Source organism: Lissotriton helveticus, chromosome 3_1, assembly GCF_964261635.1.
Source record: "Lissotriton helveticus chromosome 3_1, aLisHel1.1, whole genome shotgun sequence".
In the NCBI taxonomy this organism is placed as follows: domain Eukaryota; kingdom Metazoa; phylum Chordata; class Amphibia; order Caudata; family Salamandridae; genus Lissotriton; species Lissotriton helveticus.
In genome coordinates this window covers 595,624,805-595,649,364 of record NC_136061.1, presented here as the reverse complement: position 1 = coordinate 595,649,364, position 24,560 = coordinate 595,624,805, and the positions used below count along the sequence as shown (strand labels likewise).

The window sequence follows — 24,560 nt, the reverse complement described above, 5'->3', positions numbered from 1 at the left end:
GGACTGGGTACCGTCTGTCTTCTTTCATCTCTACCCATTTAATTGCAGGAAATGTTTTTCGTTTCTTCACACGTCGCTCTTAAGAGCAAAGGCAGAAGTGGCAGGGCTGGACGGGCCAATATCGAAGACAGGGCGCATGTTTTGATTGCTGGTTTTAATATCTACTTCCCCTTCGATCGCTGCAGCCATGTCTTCTACCCATCAACACAGCCATCAAGCTCATGTGAGCACAAAGAATATGAGCGAAGGTGGAGACAGCAACTTCTGGAGATACAAGGTGTTCAAAGGTGAACAAAGAATCTTGTGACCTTAAGCTGTCTAGAAGGGTTTCAAACATGGACCTTTCAAAAGACCGGCTACTGACTATCAAGTGAAGGCTGTCATTCCTTTTAGTTTTTGAAAAACAAAAACGGAAGTTTTGGGAAACGAATCAGGTTCTTTGGTCTCTAAAAGGACTGAATACAGCACCTTTGACAGAACTTCCTCTAAGCACTAGTCCGTTTAGTGAAGGTTGTCTGAGCTTAGACGAGCGAATTGCTTGAAAGATGATCAGAGTGGCTGGTATATTGGAAGGTGGTGAGTTTCAGGGTTTGGAACGCTCTTCCTGGATAGGTAAATTGTTTGGTATTGAAACAGTTTTCACTCTGGCTTCTTCGTTTAATCAAATTGTGTGATCGTGGGCAAATTACTTCACTTCCCTGTGCCTTAGTTTCGTTCCCTACCTAAATTGGAAGTGCTTAGAAACAGCGTGGCCCGCAGGACAAAGCGCTATGAGAACAGCTGGACATTTGCAACGCACGAGCTGCTATTCCTTTCCTCCAAACTGTAGGTTGAATGCCTTGGAAGGAGAGAGAGAGGGGAGCCGATGTTACAGGAGTGTGTTTTCTAATTATAAAACCCTTCCCAAGCACTGGTACTTGCAAGGACATAAATGTGGGCTCTGCTGACCGCCTTGCACATATTTGTACAAAACACCAGTCGTCGGGAGACTATATCAGCCGGGGATTTCTTCTTAACTGTACAGAAAAATAGGGGTAAGAGTTCTGGTTTCTGCTGAGAAATTGGAATCCAAAGAACTGGGCGATTCTTGGGGAAAATCGGACTTGCATTTCTTTTTGGCTATACCCAACCAAAGGGGTGTAAGGTTTGGGAAGTTAGGTTCTTCTTGAGGAGCTCCTGCGAGAGCGTGCAAGCAGACAATCCTGTGGGGGAAACTCAGCAAGCAGGGTCACGGTGCATACAATGGAAGCAGAACAGGTGCATAGAATGGAAGCAGAACAGATAAATTGAAGCTTGTGGGGGAACCGAGGCTCCAGAAGGCAGATTCTAATGGCAATGCTGTCTGGTACCATTGCCGGCTTGTCTTCAAGTTTTTCATTTGTAGGGGAATCATTTATTTTTGCTCTGGACTTGGGTGGGTTATTATGCGAATGTGGTCACTTTTCCCAGTAGTATAAAAGGAGTGCGCGTTGCAGCACGAGATGCCTTGGGAGTATAGTAACTCTCCTTTGAAGAGTGGAGGGGGCCTGGAAGGGAGACCCATATACGTCTGCTTTTATTTTTAAACTCTCTCCCCTCTTGGGGTCTAGTGCTGGATCAACACTTTCTTAAAGGAGGGAGGAGAGCAAGAGGAGGGGCGAGGAGAGAGGGAAGGTCAATGGAAACTGTGATCACACCCCCAAAGCTCCTTAAATCCCAAATTCCAAGCGTGAAACCAAACCTCTCCTGTAAGTGACACACATGCCTGCAAAAAAAACACATGATTGATGACCTCGGCTCGAACGGAGCTTCGAGCAAGAAAATGTGAAACATTAAAAGCTGCCTGTCAATGTCAACACCAGCTCTGTCTCGATGTGTCTTTGTGGCGAGTGTTTGTCCTTTTCCTCTATTAAAAAATGCGGGGGGGGGGGGGCAGTGAGGGGGGAGGCTGGAAAAAAGGCTCCTGGTTTGTTGAAACCCTGACCCAAAGATTCCATTTATAGTTCGAGCCTTGATGACATCCCCTGGTGTCCACCAATCCCACAGCCTGCGTCAGGCCCGCGCTGGGTCCGAAGTGAAATATATATATATGCCCAAAGAGTGCTTAACACATTGGGTTCCCTCAAGGCACTGGCTGTAGACCATCAGGAGCGTCTCCTCTTCCAGGGATCATCTCCTGCAGCTTGCTTGGTCTTTTTGGTTGGCTTGGATTCGGTCCTTGTCTTTTTCTCTTCAAACCCCACTTGAAAAACCACCAAACTTTTCGCAATGGCACCCAAGAAGGACGTGAAGAAGCCCGAAGCCAAGGCTGCTGCAGCCCCAGCACCTGCCCCTGCCCCTGAACCCGTCAAGCCCAAGGAGCCGGCAATCGACCTCTCCAGCATTAAGGTAACAGGACAGGGTGTGTTGTGGACCAGCCTGGGCAGAGTCACTGAACCGCACGATGGTGGTGGGACCCACAAGTTCATTCATGGAAGTCACCCTAAGGGTGTGCTTAAGTAGAGACAACCTACTGGCTCACCCTTCCTGGCAGCTGTACATTTGTACAAAACCTCTACCTGACCCGAAGGAGAGTATAGTACTTTATTTCAGTGATTTGTCGTTTGTGTTTTGCATTCTGCTGCCTTACAATTTACTTCAAAGCATTCTGCGACAATACAAACCACAACAAATTAAATGAAGTACCGAACGGGGGTAACTAACCACAATGAATAGGCAGCGTGACACTTTGCATCTCCAGCCCAGATCTTCTGCCCCACCTGGGAGATGCTGAGACATGCCTTCGGTGAAACAAGCTGTCTTGTCTTATAAGTCTTGCTTGGAGCACATAGTTTGGTCCTAGCCACTTTCGGAAGTACTTCGGGACCCACGCTGGAATTAAAGGATGTATAAGAAACTAGAAATTCATATTTCTGCTCTAGTCTTGCAGCAGTTCGCATATGCATTTCAAGCACGCTGTGAGAAGTGAAAAGTGGATAGACAGGCTTTCACTCACGTGACTTGATGCAGCATTTAATTGAATAGTGGTGCTGGAAATGTTTCCTCCCTGCTTTTGCAGAAGCCATGTATTCTAAGACCCATTACTCTGCTTTTAAAAAAAATTAATCACTATTATTGGGCGGAAGCTCTGAAAACCCATACAACAACTTTCAAGAGGTTCCAAGAGAGCGCATATTAACCTGCCATGAAACTTCAGCGTCTTTGGAAGGAGGGAAATGATGGACAAGTAACACTTGCAGCTAAAAAATAATTATCAGTCAACCCCTAGAACCAACTTAGATAAAAGGGTGCTAGATATTCACACTTAGTAGTATTTTTCATATATATATATATATATATATATATATATATATATAGTGTGTGTGGATTTCTCCCCTCGGCCTGTCACTGCACCCTGATGTGTGCTAGACTTTTGATAGACTTCTGTCCTGTTAAGATAACAGTATACATTTTACTAAGGAATCCGTAGTTCTGTCCCATCACGTGCAGGGGCGCCCTCCAGTGCAGTGCTTTCCAGTGACTACTGCCCGCGTCTTACTCTGTGTTTGCTGAGTGTGGACGCCGTGACATCCCTTGTGTTTTACTAACTGCTTCCATGTGACAGCTCGCCAATGGGTAGAGAGATTGGGGCGGTGGGGGCGTAGGTCGATAAACACCCCCTATTTCAGCCCTCGAGAAGACCTTGCATCTCTCAAGAAAGGTGGGGGGGGGGGGGGGGCTAGGGGAGGAGGGAGAATACACTGATCGCTTTATAAGGTCCCACAAAGTGCGTCTATTGCTCTCTCAATGACCCGCCTAGTGTCCACTCTGGGCCGCTTGCCCAAGAGAGGAAGGTGGGCGGGTCGAGTCAAATTTCATCTTGTCAAGATTAATTTTCGGAGTAGAGTGCATGCTGGTTTTCCTTTGCTGCTTAGAGTATCTTCTGCATGTCTAGGGAGAGCTGTGTGGGACTTTTGGGTGCATTGTGAATTTCGATGACCTAATTTCCAGGGGTCCTTTCCCCTAGCAAGTGAGGTAGCTGACAGGGTTCTTGTGCACGCTGCAGAGAATGGTGTATACTTTATTTACAAGTCGTAAGATCGAATCTTCTGTTCACTGCCTGTGCCTTGCAAGGTAGGGTTGCCACCAGTCCCGGCATGTACAAAAATACGAAAAATGATTTAACGCCGCTCTTTTTACCCTTAGTCTATACATAATTCAAACAGCCAATATAAATTGGACAAACTTTTTTTAAAGCGTTCTAGAGTTGAGCTAAAGGTCTTTGGCTAATTAAAGTAAACAGGGACAGATAACTAATGTTACAAACGAACACGTTCGTGTTTGTTTAAAATCCTCTCAAGATTCATGTGCAAGCCTTTGCGGATTCTAAAAACAACAACAAACGGCCGGTGTTTTCTGTTGGAAACGTGGCAACCTAAATCCCAGAGCTCTTAACTTTAGGAGTAATAGTACAATCTGTTCGCTGTTTTAAACGTGTCCTCCTCACAGGCTAGCCTGGTTCCGTTTATTCCACACAGAGAACGGCTAAGTGTAGCTTCAGAAAAGTCCGGGTGCACACCGGGGTGCGAGTCCTTTCCAGGAAGTTTAGGTTATGCATTCAATAGGCCCGTGCTGACGGTTTCTTAAATACTTTGTAGAATGGAGCAGAAACTGGACAGTAAAGACCCGTCTCTGAACAGCTGTCTTCCCAAGGAGACCAGGCAGTTCCTCACTGCCCCGCTCCATGCCAACCCCCAATCTACCCGCCCTCGAATATGCCCAGCTCCCGGCTACTGTGAAGGTCTTTATAAGACTGCAGCTGTCCCGGCCCAGCCCGAGCGGGCGCGCACCTGCTGCGATCTTTTCTTAGAGCGATCTGCAGTGCGGCTCTGAGCTCTGCAAGGCGCTGCTCGCACCGCCCCCTCTCGGGAGGGGCTTTAGCGTACAGCCCCCAACTGCATGCATCTCAGGCAGCCTATACTCGGCTCCTGAAGGTTCTATGCCGTCATTAAGATACCACCCACTGCAGACATCAGCAGAACCATTACAAGATGGCGACACAAGTAGACCTTCTGCCACGTACCTACACTGTCATAGTCTCCGAGGGATGCACCATTAGCATGAAGCATTCACACCATTTTGTTTTTTAATGAATTATACAACTCAGTAGAATATATTTTAAACTTTCACCCGTTAGGCTAGGCATGCAATTCTCTTTCTCCCAATTCCATCTATTGTAAGTGCATTTCCACTCCGCTATTAAGTGGATTTTAAAAATAATACAGTCGTCAATGAAATGTCACTAACAGCAACACACTAGACCGCAGAATAAATAACTAAACTTCGATCAGGATTTCAGTCTACACGCAGGAAAATCACATTAATCCGTGTTTAGTTGGTTTGTTTATTTTAAATACTCCAATTAACACTAGTCTAGTTAAACAGCCTTCCAATGATTAACTTAATTGTATTTTTATTTCAAGGACAGGAGCTATTTATTATGAGAATTATTCTGTTAGGATCATGGACTATCGATTATATGAACAATTTGTATTTGTTGTCATTAGACTGCTAAGAAATGTTGACTTTAATTTCTGTCTGCTAATATTTTAAGTTGTAATCTTGCAAAACTGTGTTAGTTTTAATGTTCATTAAATACACTTCAAATTTCGAATAATACGAATCCACTAGGAAAAGCTCAAAACCCGTGGAATATGGTGTGTAGGCTGCGTAATCATATAGTAGAGTTTTAACCTAGACTTACCGGTGGAACCGTGTGCTCTTGAGCACACGGGGATAGCTCCATGTGCCTCGGTTACCCATTTCCCAAAGTTGGGAGGTCCCAGAAAGGTACCAGAGTGAAAACTAAAATCGAACATTTACTTTTCTAAAAGCTTGCTTGGTTGCAGTATAGCGCCCCCAGATGACCTGTTCGTGTAACGAACGGAATGGACAGGTGGAAATTTGAAAGGAGACATGTCTCTCTATTTCCAGTTTGGACACAGCCCTTCTTTCTCCCTATCAAAGAAAGGCAGAAGATAGAGTGGAAGGTGGGGGAGTGCCCGCCTCTCCTATCAGTGTACGGACAGCCGCCACTTCCCATATTCGGCACTGCTGCCTGAGGCAGCGAATAGAACGACGAGTCTGCAGCACCACCGAGAGTATTTAAACGAGCACATGGACGCTGCTGTGTAATATCTAAAAGATTCTAAACGGTCAAGGGTTTTCAGTTTGCATTTGGTGAATTGGCGTAACAGCCAGATCAGATGTAACAAGGAAACTGTTGCAGAGATCTGGACTCACCTGCATGGATTTAAGATTGTTTTTCGCACCGAGTCTACCACTTCAAGCTGCCCAAAAACATCGTCCCTTTATTTTGGCTCCACCTTCCGTCTTTTTGAAATTTAAAAAATGAGTACCATTGAGTTAAATAACATAACCACTGTTGGAATCTACGCTACAAAGACCCACACATTTAATAGCAAGCATTTTACTAAACATAGTATTCTACCATTCAGTCAAGAAAACGGGAATGCATGCACTCGTTAGAAATGTGAAAATATGCGAAACCACCCAAATATAAACAGTAAATAATCATATTCAGATAATTTAGCGTTGCGAAGGTCTTACTAGCGCAGCCTCGTAGTTTCGAAGCGCTGTAAATTCAATTTCTATGATTCGCGTTATTTTTATCAAATAGAAATAAAAGCACGCAAATGTGCCAAACAATACAATTTGTTCATTAACTCCACCTGTATCTAGGTGCGGCTTTACAGATAGAGCCATTCCTGCACGTGAGCTTTCAATCGCCGTTTTGCTTTCACACCCCAATGCATTCTGGAACTTGCATTCCCACAGGATCGAGGATGATGACGTCTGATGAGTGGGTGGAGGCCCAAGACTACAGCCCGTTGTGGCACTGTGGACGGGCACACTACGTGCTGCTACACTCCTATATGCCAGGAAGCTGTAGGTGGCTTCCCGAATCCCGCTTCTAACCCTCTTAGGCTGCGAGTCAATCGCTCAGTTTTTTTGTTTCTCGTTTTTGCATCCGTGCACTCTGGGCCAGGCAGCCCAGAGCTGCCTTGTGGCCAGCCGCCTACAATATGACATCACGCTTTAGGTGACACAGCCTACATAACCTTCCCAGTTATAAGCGCCATATTTAAAAGTAGACATTTTAGGTGCAGAGACTACTACAAATGTCGTGTTCTAGTTTCCTTATTATTTTATGTTTGCACAGTGCCACCTAAAAAGAATGCATCTGATTATGTAATTGTAAGTTCACTTGACTTTTGGGGTGGAAAGGGCTACTCCAAAAAATATATAGTCTATCTAGAGTTCCCTGCTTCTTTTTTGCATAATTCACATAACACTCTAACCCAACAAGGGTATTGTTTTGACTTATACTGGATGTTCCCATGTGTCTGGACAAAGTTAAACCTCTCTGAGGAGTTCACAACAAGAACGAAACGTGTCAGGTGTGGCTTTTATTCATTCCAGGTTGGTTAAGATGGTACCAATCCAAAGCTGTGGCGCTTTGCCTGGAAAGGTATAAGGGTTTTGTCATTTTCAGCTCGGTGTGCCTGGCACAAGCTAATCCTATGCTTATAGAGTTTGCTGTAGAAATGGAAAACGACTTTGTCACTTTCTAGCGCAGCACAGATAGCACTGTGTTAATCCTATGCTTAAAAACATACCTAGAAAAACAGACATTTGAGTTGAGCTGATTCAGAGTTTCGCTGTTGTTGTAAGGTGCTCTATATTGAAGCTGCTCTCCCGAGTAAACTTTGGCACCAGCAAGAGTTTCTTGCTTCTTTTTCTGTATAATTAATGCAGCACACTAAGCTTGAAATGGTATTATATATATACATATATATATATATATATATTATACACTACAGCCCCTCCACCAGGAACATAACCGGAGCACTCTCACGGCTTCAGTATTCACTTTATTTGCACTGGGCGTGACGCGGGTCGGCATCAAGCCTTTCACCAATGCCCCTTGTGAAATAATTCATTTATGTGCAGGTGGTTAAATACTCTGATCAGCTCCCCTGCAGTGGAAACTAAGAAAGGACAACCATTACACAATTGTCCTTCCAGATTGTATCGCCGTCATCATAGCATGTCATTGATCATATTAAATTACAGTCATCATGCCGTCTTTACATCTCAGTGATGACAGGAAACAGTTCCTCAATGTTCTTTAATCATGCGCTGATAGCATATCATCCCACTGTTTCTTTTTCATGGAAGCATTAGCAGAGCACTATAACCCATAAAAATATGTCATCTGCGTGTTACATAATGTGCTTTACAGGAGACATAAAAACACTCTATGCTTTTTTATTTCAAACTACGACTAGACAAAACACAGATCTCTCTATCAAATATTTTCACCTGCAGAGTTATCTTACCATTATAACTATTCCCTGTCATTTACCGGGAACACAAAGATCTCTGCAGCAGGTGTCTTAACCATATAAGAGATTTTAAAAAGCAGACTTTCCAAACAATTAAGCAGAACAGATTTACTGCCATGTGTCACCTTGTTGCCAATTCCTTTGTAGCAGGTTTTTAAAAAATAAATGTATAAGTTGAGACCCAGATTTTGCATCGGGTTGCAGGATTTTTTTGACACATCCTGGAAGCAAAATCTAATTTGTTAAATATTATAATGCATTCAAATGTGTTCATGACACACCTGCTAAACATATGTGTGAGGTCATAAGATCTGACGTTACTTCTTGTGATGTAACCTCTTGTGAGGTTATTGGCTGTGATGCCACTTCCTGTGATGCCATGTGCGATGTTACACGCCTTGATGTCACATGCACACTGCCTAATTTGGTTAGCCCCCTCACTTCTTTTTTTAGGACTTGTGCAATAGATAGATAGATAGATAGATAGATAGATAGATAGATAGATAGATAGATAGATAGATAGATAGAGGCTTACTTTCCACTTGGGACCAAGGCTGCTTAGTGGGTTAAGGCATCTGCGTGATCTGTGTGCATGGCACACCTCACAGGCTTGAGTGTCTCCACTCTTTATCGCTCAGTTAGATTAATTAAATGTAGTTCACTGGGTACAAATAATACCAGATTTTTTAGCATGTGAAATACACAGGCAAGCCGCAGGAGTTACATAACAGTAAATCACTATTACTGAAGACTCCCTGTGCTGGACCAATGGCAGACAAAACTGAACTACTTTTCAATTCATTACTTTTGGACTTTCTGGTCTGCACAAACTACTGATTAAGTGTCCTATGGCGTGCAGAGAGGCTATGGCTACTCACTGACCAACACACTCTAGTAGCACACTTCCTTACTGGCCAGCTTGTCCCGTCCTGCTTTTAACATTGTATTCTGGTACCACGGTATACATTCATGTTATATATCCAACACTACAAGTACCAGAATGCAACGGAATCACCCTTGTAGAAGCTCCATGCACTTGACATGGGATAGCATGCGATATTTGTAGACAGCAAATGTGTCAGTGTTGTTAAAATATATATTTGAAGCCCAGTCTAGTTGTGCACGACACTTTTAGTATGTGGGAAGGGGCGGTCGGATGAATTTGTGTCATTTGGCGTGCTTTGATTTTTGTGGTGTTCCATGCATGATTTGATTTGTAGGTGGAGGGGTCGGGGTATAAGATGTGAATGTTTATTTAACCTGTTGGATTTACCACGCTATCAGGGCTTCGCGGAGTAAAACTGCAAGTGGAGAGACCCTAAAGGTAAGCCCAGCCCTCCACCCCTTTCCACAGCAAATGCATTGACAGAGCTCAGGTGGGACACTTCAGCGGGTAAGTGCTCCTAGTACAAGCTTGCTGCAGGGCATAGGGCAAGTCCCAGCGTAGTTCATTCCGCTGCTCACCTTTCCGTGGTCCTCACATGATTGGTATGAACAGCGGTTGTGGTGTGTACAGCTTGAGCTAGCTTTTACCATTTAAAGAAACATGCTATGGATAATTTGATGGTTGCCTTGGTAAATCGGGAATCAGCTCCTTGATTTCAAACTCGCCCCACACTACATTCTGGGAATTGTAGTATTGTTTATTTTCACTGGACGAAACTTTCATGCATATTTGGTAGTTGGTGCAGGGATTTTGAAACATGGACGGGTCTTTAGCGGAGTCGGGAGAGTGGAGCGCGTGCGAGTGTGCAAGGCCCATCTCGCCCAATGCCAGTTTGATCTTGCGTACATTCCCCAGAGTTTAATGTCGCTTTAACAAACACACGAGAGCATCATATCTGGAAGATGGCATTGCTTTATCTCAAATGCTGCAGAGCGTTCACTGCGCGACATGTATGTGACCTGACAGTAGGACAGATTATCAGCTACGGGATCCTAGCAGTACATCTGTCTGGTCACTAGAGGGCGTTCTAAGATTTCTCAAACGCCCACATGTGGTCATTTTCTCATTCTCTTCACATAGTGATAGCTTGAGAGTGCAGTACCTATTGTAAGTAATTGTTACATACATGAAGTGGGCTTAGATTGATATGCCTCTCACCTCAAACTATTGGTTGCTTAGTACATCATCCCATCTCCCTTGGAGTGCTTGCATTGCATTGCATATGGGACTATTTCACATCTCAAAAGTACACGGAATCATCACACACATTCACTTCATGCATGGTTTGTATGAAGGAAACAATCTTTTTTCCACCGTAGAAGCTTTTTTATTGATTTACCGGTGAATTATCTGCAAGTTACACATATGTACTTAAACACATATATGCAATCATAAGGTTGCACAATCCAGCTACCTAAAAGAAACACCGGCAAGGTCGATGTGATAACACTGAGGCACAGGCATGTACAAATGCAGTTGCATGCATTAAAGACTGGCCGATGCGATTTGCCTGTGCTTGTTTTAAAATGAGCCTTTGGAGAACCGATGAGGCAGCTCAGTGGGTTGGGTATGCGCCACCGAGACGAGCGGACAAAGATCAGTGTTGTGTCATGTTATGTTTTTTTCTCATTAAGACTATGAAACGGAACATGCGTTGTCTTGATTGCCACATGACATCACCACTGCTAGACGTGGTCCTGAAATGCACCCGTGACTCGCCCCCTTCAAACTCGTGCTCAATGGCATTCTGATTAGTGCAGTCCTTTTCTTAATCAGCCACAGGTGAAAGTGCAGGCTGCATCTAATGGGCAGTGGCAAACAAGGTCTGGACACCAAGACCTCCCTTTAACACTGTAGCCTGAGAGCAAGGGGTCTTCTTCTGAATGAAGCTCTTGGGGGAGTCGATGCATTTTACCCCCTCTCGCCCCCCAGTCAAAAAGTGAGGTTGCAGCACAGCCCGGATTTCAGATCCCACTAAAACGTACACACTCTGTCAACAACACATCTGCCAGTGTGCACCCTATCACGTCTGGCAGGACGTCCCGACCCTGTGTTTCTAGAGAAAAGCATTTTACATTCTGAGATTTTTCAGACGATAAGTACACGGTTTAATGCAAAACTACAAGTCCCAGAATGCATACTGTTGTGTGCTGACATGCTGACGCTCACTAGAGTTGTCGCAAATGGAGCAGCATGGCTTCTTGGCAACTAGTGGAAGAATTGTAACTCACAGACTATAACAGGAAGTATATGTGAAAAACAGGTGTCGGCAGGAATATAACTTCCTTGAAGTTTCATATGATCTCCTATTATGTCCATGTCCCTAAAAAGTGTTTAGGATTATTTGTAGTCGTATTTAATGTTTTGCTGACCGCTTTCAGCAGAAAGCATGGCAAGCGGACGCTGAGTTACAGTTTATATATTACAATTAAGAAATTAAAAATGTATGGGGTAGTTAATTAAAATTGTCCAGACTGCTAAACAACGAAAAGAGAGTAATTACTCATAATTGTGTATAGAACAAACAAGGAGAAAACTCAGTCTGAGTCCTCCATAAATTGGACTTCGATCAGTGTTTGGTGACACAGGGGCAGCCCGTGCATTACCAGAGGAAGATGAACTCATTTCTGATGGGGCACCCCAGAAGCACAGCTTTAGCTCCGAGAAGCGTAGATGTGGGCTTTAATGCGCAAGAAGCCCCTTTAAGGCAATCCCCGAAGGGCCTATGTCAAGCCTCGCATTCCTTCTCGAAACAGAGCAATAAAAGTGCTGACAGAGACGTTTCAAACGGAGTAAAACGGACCCTACTCTCTTGCGGGTGCTTAAAAATAGCCCCCGGCATAGGTCGGGTCAAGAAACAGATCTGTCCCTCCGCCTTTGCCCTAAGAAAGCGAAGGTCTGTCCCTGGGGCGGAGCCTGACACCGGACCCGGGCCGTGACGAGCCGCCAGGGGTACATAAGAAGGAGCAGGGCCCGGCAGTCAGGACCACACTCAGGGACTCAGCCTCCACCAGCAGACGTCTCCAGCCGCCGCTGCGCCCCAACCCGACAGACTCCACCATGGTGCGTCCACTGCCGGCCTCTCCCTCCTGCTCGAGACAGCCAGCCTTTCAGATAGCGCTCTTTTTAGATGGGGCTTCTTCAAAGAGCTTAAGTGTTTTCAAAATGAGTCTTTAGAAAAAATATATTAAAGGGAGGCACTGGGAGTTTGCAATTATTCTATTCTGGCCTACTAATAGCTTCATGAACACTGTAGCCTTGAGCGGTGGCCTCTGTCACATGGCACTTAAAGAAGACTTCAGTGACAGAGGACTTTAAATATACAGTAACTTTGAGAAGACAGTGTTCCTCTGTCTTGGACAGACTTTAGAAAAGTGTATGATTAAAGAGTACCCTAGAATGCAAACACTGCAATCGGGGTTCAGTTTTTGGAACCCTTGGGTAGTCTTGTTGAATTTTGGTGGTGGGTATCAGGAGTCAGTGGTATGCTAATGTATTCGAGGTAGTTTGATGAAGTCAAACACTAGGGCTATACAGTTCAATATAGGTTGGGTGTGGAACAGGCATCCATGACCCACTCCTCGTGGGGGGCAGAGGTCAGCTTCAGTGATAAGTCAACTACCGCCAGGGCCTACCTGCTTTCAGATCAGGAAGTTTTGGGGATACTTAGAGAAGCTAAGTCGCTTGATTTCTGTCAATGTATTCGCACTATACTAGTATCTTGCTTTCTCTCCTTTCCTTGCAGTCTTTCTCCGAAGAAGAGGTTGCTGGTAAGTGCAGCAGGAATTTGAGTCCAGCAGGGTTGAGAGTGAAGCAATGCCTTTTACTGTACAAGGAGGCACTACAAGGAGACTTGTGCATTTTTGGCCTCACTCAAATGGAGCCCAGCAGTTCATAGAATACTTGCACATTCAGTTATATATTTTGTATCTTTTTACAATAAATATCATAAGCCACCTCCAATCAAAGGTGACTGGAAATAGGCATAATCTCGTAGCAGCCCCTTGCCCGGCTCCATGAGCAGATAAAGGCATTCGCTTCACTGCCAATCTTGCTGGTTGCCCCAGCTTTGTAAAAGGATCTTTGAGCTGTGAGTCTGGAGGGACGAGGCAACATTTTGTCCACCCGAAGGATTCCTCACTGAGCGAGCTGGGCACTTTACCAGATCCTCTGTGCCTTTTGTTTAAACTGTTTTCTCTTGTGGCCAATTTATTTCTTCACAACAGATCGAGTTCAGCCAGGACCAGCAGGAAGGTAAGTTGTGTGTGAGGCCTACTGTCCAGTGAATGTAAGGTGCTGGGGACTGTGGGAAGATGGAGGGTGGATCGGTCTTCCTGGAGATGAGACCATCTTCTGTGTCCTTTTCCAGTTCAGGAAACACAGGGTGGGGAGAAGTGCTATATACTCCAACTGGTGCTACTTCTGAGCCAGTGCACCTGAAGATAACCAAGGAGATTGGTACCGATTACACATGTGGCCTAGATGTTCAATTGTAGACTGTGGAACCAGCACTCCCCAATTATAATCCGTGCTTCCCTTGATACGTTATCACCGTTAATGTCCTTCTGTCATGAGCTTGTCGACCGACCAGGTTGTGTGATCTTGTGCAGATCAGTTGGCACTAAGCTCACTTTTCTACCTCCCATGGGAGGGTTTACAAAAAGAATGTTATATCCTGTATGAGGAACTGGGCGGGTGTGGGGCGCACTGTTTGCACGTGTGATAGGTGAAGAGGGACATGTTGTTGTCAGTGTGTGGTCGTTTAAGGCCTAGCAGACTGTGAGATGCAAGATTACATGGTCAGATCTGTGACGGCATGGTTCAGGAAACAAGACGAGCGTGCAGGGTTCCTGAATGGACTGTAATGACTGCAGTAGTGTGTATTTTTAAATCAACGTAGAAGGTGCTAAAAATGTTAGTCATCTGCACGCTGTCATCAAATGTTCGTGTGTGCAGAAGCTAGCCATGCAATGTGTGCAAACTTGTTAAAATATACCAGGTCAGGCGTTGAAGGGGTCGCTGTATTTGCGGCAGGTAGACATTGGTACTCTGGTCCGAACAGGGATGTGAAAGGGCTTCGCTAGCAGACATTGGGGGTGGGGGGCAACTGGGCCTGCCAGTTCGTGGCGGGGGAGAAGAGTCCTTGTTATTTATTCGGCCCTACAAGGAGTCTCGGCAGCCAGGCTGGCTCTCACCAGAACGATTCAAACCCACACACCGAGCCCGACACTCACTATATAAAAAAAAGCCCACAGAAGCCCGACCCCTCTAGTCAATGGTATTTATCTGAAAAATACAAGTTTATTATAAAATAACTTGGAAGTTCACTGGAGCTGCTTATGGGTTAAGAATACAAGTAAACAGTGTTGGTGGCGAATAGAGGGGCTCACGGCGCTAGGAACTCACCAGCCCCCAACCCCTTTTTCAAACACCACCTTGCTTCCTAGTCGAGTTTGCCACAGATATGACACATGCGGGGCATAATTAGAACGAGTAATCGAACAATAATGTAATGCTCTTTGGGGACAACCACAAGCCCTTACCATAATACCACGTTTCACCACGCCCCATTGACATTACCCACCACTGCTCGCAGCACGCCCCGAAATTGGAGCCCACTATATGGGGTGAGTCCAGTGCGTGCACCAGACACTTGCCTAAAATGGAGTGCATGGGTGAAAGGCCTCCTTGAGACCTCGCGCAGAAAAGGGAGAACTATATCCTATTCCAGGCAGCAGCTGGCAGAATCCGAATGGGGCTCGAAGCAGAGATCCCAAAATACCCTCGTTTCCCTGCTCGACAAGACGAGGAGAGACATCCTCGGGCAGGTGTCGGCTCCGCAGACCAGCCCCTCCCCCATCTTTACAAGCAGGCTGCGGCAGCCAACGATCCATTTAGACATACAAGGAGGTGTGCGTGCGCGGTCAGCTGCACTGCGGCGCCGCACCTGTTTTTAAAGATATATGCGACACCCCATGCAAACCAAGGCAGGATGTCTTGGGAATACACGTGCCCTATTGAATACCCGGGCCCCAACCCCAACAGCGCGCGCTCAGGGAAGGAAACTTGAGCGCCATCTCCTGCGAAATAAAACAATAAAAAATAAATCTCTTTGGTAAACACTGTAATCTGAAATGTACTGCTCAAAGAAGGTCTGTTCTAAGAAAAGTAGGTGTAATATTAAATACTTTAACCACAACCCTCCACGCCCTGTTCCCAGCCCACACCTGGAACGCTATAAGTGCAGCACCTCTTGCAAGCCAAGTTTATTTTTTCCCAACAATCCTCAAGGTGAGGACATTAATTGCTTCTGTTGCATTGGTACTGAGGGGTAGGCGAAACTGTGTCCCATTATGAAGGTGTAACATTGAGACTGCGACACTGGAGACACTGGTTTGAGGCTATCTGTCCCTTTGCCGTGGCTTTCAAGGTCGAGGACAGGTGGGCCTTGGGAGTCATGGGTTCACTTGGGTACAACTAGGTGGGGCTGGCCTTACCTCACTACCAAGCAAATGACAAATGACTTCAATATCGAGATTAAATGCGGGTGGAACCTGTACAGATTCCAAGGCCATTGTTGGACAAGACTGACTCAGAGCATCCCGACCAGTTTCCTTCAGAGAAGGCCCATTCCTCAGACCAGTTGCGTCCAGTGCGACCTCGGGGTGCACGGTGGGAACATCACCTGGGTGGGCCTTGGGATGAGTGTTGCAGTTGCATGCCGGGAAGGTCCGCGCGCACCCTCAATATTCCTTCTTCTTCCCTGCAGACTTCAAAGAAGCCTTCCTCCTGTTCGACAGGACTGGCGAGAGCAAGGTGACATGCGGCCAGGTGGCTGACATCATGCGCGCCCTGGGACAGAACCCCACCAACGCCGAGGTCAAGAAGATCCTGGGCAACCCCAGTGCTGAGGGTAAGTCGCGCGCCTGGCAGCGGTCGCGGGGGCCTGGCTGCGCGCATGCGCTTTGGGGCCTTTTCTAATGGGTATGTGTTATGTCTTCTGCCGTGGCCATGGTTGAGGGAGTGGGCTCTCCTTCATTTATCTGGGGACTGCGTGTCTGGAGGGCGGGGACCTTCTGAAAATCATGGCACCCTCGGCAAATCTTATCAAACCATTGTCGCCTGCTGTAAATGCGGAGTCAACTTTGAGAGGGATACATTTTGCTCAGGTATCATGTAAAATATAGATTTATTTAAAAACCGACATACACCTATTGTAATGTCCGAGCTCCACCTGGTGGCAAGGCAGCAGTAAAAAGTATTGTTTTGCTTGGTATATTGACTGTGCTTTGGCACCAGGGGCCCCGGATACTTTTGTTACACGTGTTTTGTACCTGAAGGGCGGAGTGGGGTTTTCATTAGGAGTGGAGAGCCATACAGTTCTTTAATGTACACCGGATTGCACATGTAGCTCCAACTGCCTTCTGATTTTGAAGGGTTACTACCAAAGAAGGCTCTGTCGTCAGCACTTTATATCCAGTGATACAAAAATATCAGCTACAGAACCAGGGCACGCAAGTTCTAAGACTCAGGACCTCCACTAGGCCGAATTATTTGATTTTGGGGAAATTCTTCGTGTGCGCTGGCTCTCTTGCCGGCTTAAAAAAAGAGGTAACGCTTTAAAAGCAACCTTCTTTGTAGAGAATTTTTGTAAAAGCTGTCCATTTGCATGTGACGAAGGGCGCCATTTAAATTCTACACAAAATTAAAATAACAAATGGGGTGTTATTATTATAATGACTAGCATGAAATATGAATAGTCAGGCGATCGCAATATCATGCAATTAAACATTGTTCTACTTAACTTATCTTTGGAGTGATGCGCCATCTTGTCACATTGTTCACGCCTGGGCGCTCAGTCCACTCGGGTTTCCTGAGGCGGCTGCTTGCACAGAGGTTGTAGCAAAGTCTGTGAAGGATTGTAGGGCTGCCCTGGAAGGCCTGTCTGCCTCTCACGCTTGTGCTTCTTTTCCCGCCAGAGATGAACGCCAAGAAGCTCGCCTTCGAGGAGTTCCTGCCCATGCTGCAGGCCATCGCCAACAACAAGAACCAGGGCACCTTTGAGGACTTCGTTGAGGGTCTGCGCGTCTTCGACAAGGAGGGCAACGGCACCGTCATGGGCGCTGAGCTTCGCCACGTGCTGGCCACACTAGGTATTGCGCTTTCTGTGGCGGGAAGGGGGAAGTGATTCACGCGAGCAGCCGCACAATCAGCACCACGGACAGCTGCGGGATAACACACTGGGCTAATGCACCAGCTTCAGAGATCCATGTGCAAATTAGTTTGAAATCCTGTTCTGTCCGGTTCAGGTTTTCACATTTCGAAGCCGCTTAAGGGAGTACTATTGTCCAAGGGTAATATATCTCCATCTTCAGTTGGTCCCGGGTGGCGTGATGGAAAGGGCACGAGGCTTGGTAAACTGGAACGGCAGTAGGGTTCCCTTCAGTCTTGTGTCGGGCTGAGGAATAGCATGCTTATCAAACACACCCGATTCCGGCGTGACTCACCCGTTTTTATTTTACCCTTCTCCTACCTAAAATTACCTTAATGCAAGTAAGGGGGCCGGGCGGAAGGGAGGGGGTTGGAATGCCCCAACCTTCACCCCCACCCCCACCCCAAAACTCCATGTTTCCAAATGATGCCCTGTTAGGAATATGCAGGTCCGCTGTATATGGAGTCTGCACCGGGACATCTTTACTAAGTACTTCTTCTATGTCTACAGGTGAGAAGATGAAGGAGGAGGAGGTAGAAGCCCTGCTGGCAGGTCAGGAAGACTCCAACGGCTGCATCAACTACGAGGGTAAGTCCTGAGGGCCGACCTTTCCCTGACATCTTTCAGTTTACGTACAGGACCTCGGTTATGCTTGTATCATGATACGACGTGGTTGTTTGGCGGCAGTCCGTGTTTTCAACTGCATTTATTTTTTCATTCAAGACCCCTTTCCTTTTGAGTAGGAAGGGCTCATAAACTGGACTCCCCCCATTTTTCTCAACATGCACTTTCCATAGACTGTTGGATCCACCGTCCATGGGGTCAATGTTATAAAACCTTTCACTAGAGTCGCTCGTAGAGAGGTGAACCCACCCATACCTGTACATACAGATCGGATGAAAGCCCTGTCTCACTAATCTAAAGATTGTGACGTTGTATTTAATCCATGGCCCTAGTATGTCCTGGAGTAAGTAGTACACAGGATACCACCATCATTTTACTGGACACCGGAGAGTTGTCCTGACTACACTAATATTTAAACCTTGCTGAATCTTCAATCTCGCCATGCGCTGCAAACCTTTTTCCTCCGCATGAAATGTGTCTATCGTCAGGGGGTGTCAAGACGGTAATTTAACCTTTCAATTCACGGCCTCCTTACCAGGACCGCCTCTACAGTCCATATTCTGGTAGCATATTCTGTAGCATGCACACCTGGCCCAAGTTCCCAAATCCTTTGAAAACACTTCTATATACAAGGGTTTGATTTTCATGTATTCTGTTTCTTCCTGCTTTTAGTCTTCTTGTTTAACAGTGTCTCATTTGTTTTCTTCCACAGCTTTCGTAAAACATATCATGTCTGTCTAAGCAGAATTCCGAAGGTAGGTTATCACTTTAAGCCTATAATCAGAGACCACGCGTTTTTAATTCCAGGCATTTATGCATAAAGCTGGGCAGCCACACTCCGCCTATACACTGATGAATCATTGAATTCCAACAATGTAAGCATGGTATTAGCAGTCTCTATGAGCAACATGCCAAAAACAGCAAGGTTAATTAGGAAATGTGCTTTAACTGCTGGGAGGGGGCACAGAGGGCAGCTTAGAAAGCTGGATCTAAGAGCAAGACCAATACCAGAGTATTCAATGGTATGCCTAGTATAGGTGGGATAGGAATGCCCTGGGAAGTAAGAAAACCCTAGCTATCTCCCATTTGCGATGTAGCATGTCATGATCATCCCAGTCTTGAATTCGAATTCAAATTACATAAGAGGAAGGCCCTACATTTGCTTAATTGTAGGGTTCTGTTTAACACATACTATCCCCAAATCACAAACACCAGTATTGTGGATCTTCAGATATTTAAACGCATATTTTGTGGCTCTATCAAAGGTTTTACATTTCCAACTGTTCTGAGAACATACTCCTTTTTGTCTAACAAAATGGAAGATTATTGATGTCTCCTGGTACTGATAGATTTTCGCCTTCATTTTTCAGAACTGCTATCATCTCTGAAGACCTGGTGGTATGGAGATTCTCACACCAGCGGACCGCCCCCTCCATCCAGCAGCACAAACACACTATGGACACCAAAAACCAGGACTGTACTATATGTTTCCCCGCCTTTTTTGTACCATAGGAATTCCCCACTGAATCAGCAAATATTTATACAAAAGGAAAATAAAGAACATTTGCCGAGGCGAAGAGGATGGACAGAACTGCTCGTGACATCTGAGTGTTTTGTGCCTTTGAGCAGCCAGTGTACAACTTGAAAATAGTGACAATAAAACAGCTGTGGTCAGTCTGTGGCAGTAAAGTCTCCTTTTTCTCCCATATTTCTTCTAACTCTTCCCTGAAATCCCCATGGACATAACATCACGGCAGTTTTAACTTATTGTCTCTGTTTGTTGGATTTCACAAAATAAAGTTTTATGGAAAAAATGAAAAGGAGGTAACATTTTAATTTGGAAATAGACTGGTGGGTGGTCCATCAAGGTAAATAACGCTAGGATTGGGGAGGGGGGGCGGTGTACTTTACTTTTATTTTGCACTTGGAACAAAGTGTCCCCAATGCTAATGAAATGATGTGTTTTGAACAGAGGGGCAGGGTCCCGCCCTTCACCTTTAAGCCCTGCCATTGATGTAAACATGCCTTATCTCATCAACAAACAAATGCGGGCAGTCTGGCATTCAGAGCAGGAACCGGCTCTCCACCACTAGCAGCGGGTCTCACGAGGAGCCAGTTCCACCGCAAAGGAGTGAATCTAAGGAAGAGAAGCTGAGGGCCACTAACTGGGTACGAATTTCAGCTAACCGAGAGTCACATTGATGGGAGCAGGACTTAAGAGGGAGCCTCAAAAGGACTGACTGCCACTCACTGGCAGTGAGTGAGTGCTACTGGGATTGATTCTCATTGTGTTTCCCTGGCAAGAGTAATTATCCTCTTCGACTTTATCAATCTTAAACATTTCAAACACATGTTTTTGATTTATTATCCCTTGGTCTCGATCGAAGTTTCCCAGCTGTGAATGATGTTGGTGAGGTCCTGGGGCACTTTAGTAGGAAGATGACCAGGGTCATGGGGGAGGTGCGGATAATCCTAAAGTGAACCTAATGAACGTGCTGTGCATTGCTGGACCTGTTCCCACAGCCAGCCTTAAGCGTCTTTCTTGTGGAGGGCCTCCGTTCTCAACATGCCCCCAGATTCGGCATACTCCATTCCAGACAGCCTCCGTCCGCTGGGCCTCTACTTCTAGATGGACCCATTTTCTGCCTCTCTTTCTGCCTGTCTCTTTCTAAGCCTATACCCCGTCCTTGGTGAGCCACTTGCTCTCTCAGCCTCCCATCAACTTGCCTCACAATGTCCTACCTTCAGACTGCCCTTAGCCCAGCCTCTGTTTTGAGCCGGCCCCTCCCTCAGTTGGAAAACTCAAGTGATCAACTCTGACATTTCCTATAAACCGCTCCCCTCAGCCTGCCCCTACTCCCAAGCTGCCCAGTACTCACTGAATGCCTCCACCAGCATTGGCACAATCCATGTGCCCCCCTCTCAGCTTCGCCCATTCAACCTCTCCGACTCAGTCTACCGTCTTTCCTCCTGAACCCAGCTCTCGGCCTCCCACCCCACCCCACCCTCAGTAATCGCGGGCCGGGCCCGCCACCTCCTAGAAGCCTCCCGCCTTCCACTTGAATCATGCCACCCTAGACTGCTGCTCACTCACACCTCTCTGCTTGCTCAGTCCACTGTCGCAGATGCACAGCCACCTTCCCCAGCCGCTGTTTCCCCTCACACTGCTTTCTAGCTTGAAACACTGCTTGTTGTTCCACACCTGAACACCAGTGCCTTGAGCCCCCCCCCCCACCCCCCTTGTGCAGACGGCTCTCCAATATCGGCTGACTATCTCTGCTTCTATAAAGAGGTCATTTAATCAAGGCTTGATTTGGCCTCTTCCACTAAACTTGGATGACCAGTGCTTAATTTGAGCTGATGGTTTCCAGAGCTCAGCAAAAGCACTACATTGTCAACACCTGCACTTGTGACAATCTGCCACAAGGTGGCACTGTCTGGCTAATTTAGAGATGACAACTACAACAGTTAATAATTAAATCAATATACATTAAAATAACTATTACCTTTCACCCTAGTCATTCATATAGCTCTGGGGGCCTCTAATTGCCTGAATAGTCACCCTTGCACGAGTTGGGTGGTTATTAATTGTGTTGTTACAACCATTAGCAGCATGGCAGGGGCAATGTGTGGTGCACGCTGTAGTGGCCTCCCGAGGAGAGCCCTGACACTTTTTAAAAAAAAACAAATTAAGCACTGCTTGGATCCCTAAATACCTTCATATCTCCAAAATCAACTTTCAGACAGCCCGTTCTCTCACCCTGCCCACCTCTCATCTTCCTTGCTTCACTTCCTAACTGTATTGGTTTACTTATTCAGTAAAACCCTCGTTTAAAATTGGTCTTTGTTTGAACTACCCTGGGCTTCAAGTGGGACAGGTCTTGCCGGTGCTCAACACCGGCAGTTCTAAAAAGTCAGGTGCAGAGAGGGGTCTCTATCGGGCTCCCCATTTGTGCCCTCACCCTCAGGGGAAAAAAACCCTCAACTCTGCAGCAGTACCACTGCACTCTAAAGAGACTCGTTTTAGTTCTTTCAGCCTCACCATTTCAGAACTGAAGCATTTTCAATATGCTATACTACGAAGCCATGGTTGTTGCTTATTTATGTTACGTATCTAACAACCATTGACAAAGCCAATAGTACTGGCTTGTTGTACTTGTAATGTTACTTGCTGAATTATATATCTGGATGTAATGATAGAAGTAGCAAAAATACCAGTCGGGTGGCACACTATGCTAAGCATATATTTTCAGCATAGTGCTTTTGAGCCACGCCCATAATTACAATGGCCACGCCTCTTTGAGAGACACCCCCCACCTCCCAGTTTTTTCATCCCACTTAAAGCCCTGTTACTATCAAATGTCCAGTCTCGTTTCTTGCTGTCTATTAACTACCTGCCTCACTCCCTACCATCCTGTCTGCACTACTTTGTGCTTTTACTACTGATATTCGCATGCCCTTTGGCTTTATTTTCCATTATGTATCTTTGTTAGCGGCACACACCTCATTTCATAGATCACAGCCTCTCCTTTTCTGAAGTCAATAATTCCTACTCTCTTCTGGCTCACTACTCCTCCACCAGTCATCTGCATAATGCCAGAGAGGCCCTACTAATGAGGTTATCCAACTCACACTAATTGAATTTCCTACAAAAGAAATTGAAGTAAATGGCTCGAATGCTTCCCAGAGAGCACAAGACTAAACCTAGTAATGACATTACTGGATTTAACCACTAACCTTGGGCTCTGGAGTAGTGTGCTACTCTCCAAACAAGTCGTGTAGTAAGTGTGACATACTACAACAGATACTATGTTGGTTTCTCTCACCTACCCTGTTTGTCTCCCCCATTCTTCCAAAGCAAGGGTCTACTTCACCCATGGCTCATATCTCCCTTCCTAAGGCTTCCCTCTTCTCTTACCTGGCTTTTCCTCCTGGTTCACTCACTCTTCCCCCTGTAATCTCTGGCCCACCCTTTCTTTCCGAGACTCTGTGCCAACACCCCTAGCACATATCCGTCTACAAATCTTTTACTGAGAGTAAGTTAACGGATTCTTATAGTACAACTGACTTACTGCTGAATTCCAAGAGTAAGTTAAGACAAATCGTTGTGAATTGTACAATCTTCTTTCTCTTGCTTTACCAAGATGGTGCTCCCCAAAGCCTGGCCGCCACATCGCCTTTCCTTGACATGTATCTTCTCCTCTGGGCCTTGGCGAGTCTCAGTGATGTTACTAGGGAGAGCTCAGCTGCTCTGGTGTCTTGAGCTCCCCGGCTTCTGTTTTGCTGCAGAGGGATCACAGACGCCCAAGGGACTCGCTGCTCATATACAGAAACCCTCCAGGGGACGCTGTTGCTGGTACTAGCCTGTTCGAATGAGGCCACCCCATTCGCTCCCCAACGCAGTTTTTAAAAATGCACAAACTATTACACGCAGGTCTACTGAGCGAATATATAAAATCTGTTTTTCTGCTTGAACTAAAAGCAGAACATGTAAATGAATGCCTCGTTAGCCAGCTGAATTTCGGATGTCTAATGAAGACCTGTAACCTCACAAGCACACTCTGTTTGATCTCCAAGGCTATTTTGTTTTGCTTCTACTTAGATATTCAGCCACACCTACAAATCAGTGTTTTTGTTAAATCATGGGAAGCCAATGATACTAATATAAAAACAAGCATTTTCAATGCAATAGGTCTCACTTTTTAGGTCTCGCACCTAGCGATTACAGCGCGAAGCGCTGTCGCGCCGCGAGACCTATAGTTACCGGCTATGCTTTCAAGGAGACAGGCACACGCAGCATGCCGGAATCGGATCAGGTTGCGCGCATGAACACGCGCTCCGATTCCGGCATGCTGTTCACAGTCACGATGGATCAGCGCACACAGTCACAATGGATCAGCGCACGCACACACACACACACACACACAACCACACACACGTGTTACCATCCTTGTGGGGACTATGTGTGGATACCTGCCTTGTGGGGACTAACCTTTCCCAATGTTTTAAAAATATACCAATAATGGAAAAAGTTTAAGAAAAAATTCATAGTACAGGATCCTGCTTCAAATTTGCAAATATCTTGTTATTTAATCACCCGCACAGAACCATCTTTGTGGGGACTTGAACATGTGTTATCATCTTTGTGGGGACTTGCTGTATAATTATCATTTGCTATTGAATACAGTCATGCACACATGGCTAAATATTTATTTTATCAGTAAAATATGCAAATAACTTCATATTCTTTTCATAATTCAATGGCTTCATTTATTCTATGTGTACACAATAGATGAATTATGTTAATAAAGTGCCAGAAATGAACATTTAGCAAGATTACAGAAGGGAATTTAAAACTGTATGCAACTCTTTGCTTAGTGCTCAAATTGTT

The 24,560-nt window shown here is 45.7% G+C and overlaps 1 protein-coding gene across 2 annotated transcripts; it reads left to right on the top strand.

The window, feature by feature from the left end:
• Positions 1-2,093: 2,093 nt before the first annotated feature.
• MYL1 (myosin light chain 1) lies at positions 2,094-19,989 on the top strand. 2 transcript variants are annotated; one of them, XM_078680577.1, is made up of 7 exons: positions 2,094-2,367; positions 13,560-13,587; positions 16,103-16,246; positions 17,313-17,486; positions 18,056-18,133; positions 18,882-18,924; positions 19,540-19,989. In XM_078680577.1, the coding sequence occupies exons 1-6, from the start codon at positions 2,248-2,250 to the stop codon at positions 18,908-18,910; spliced, it is 573 nt and encodes a 190-aa protein (XP_078536703.1). In that variant the 5' UTR covers positions 2,094-2,247; the 3' UTR covers positions 18,911-18,924; positions 19,540-19,989. The 2 variants fall into 2 exon arrangements, with proteins under 2 accessions (XP_078536703.1, XP_078536704.1); XM_078680578.1 differs by lacking the exons at positions 2,094-2,367; positions 13,560-13,587 and adding exons at positions 12,271-12,396; positions 13,079-13,103.
• Positions 19,990-24,560: the final 4,571 nt, after the last annotated feature.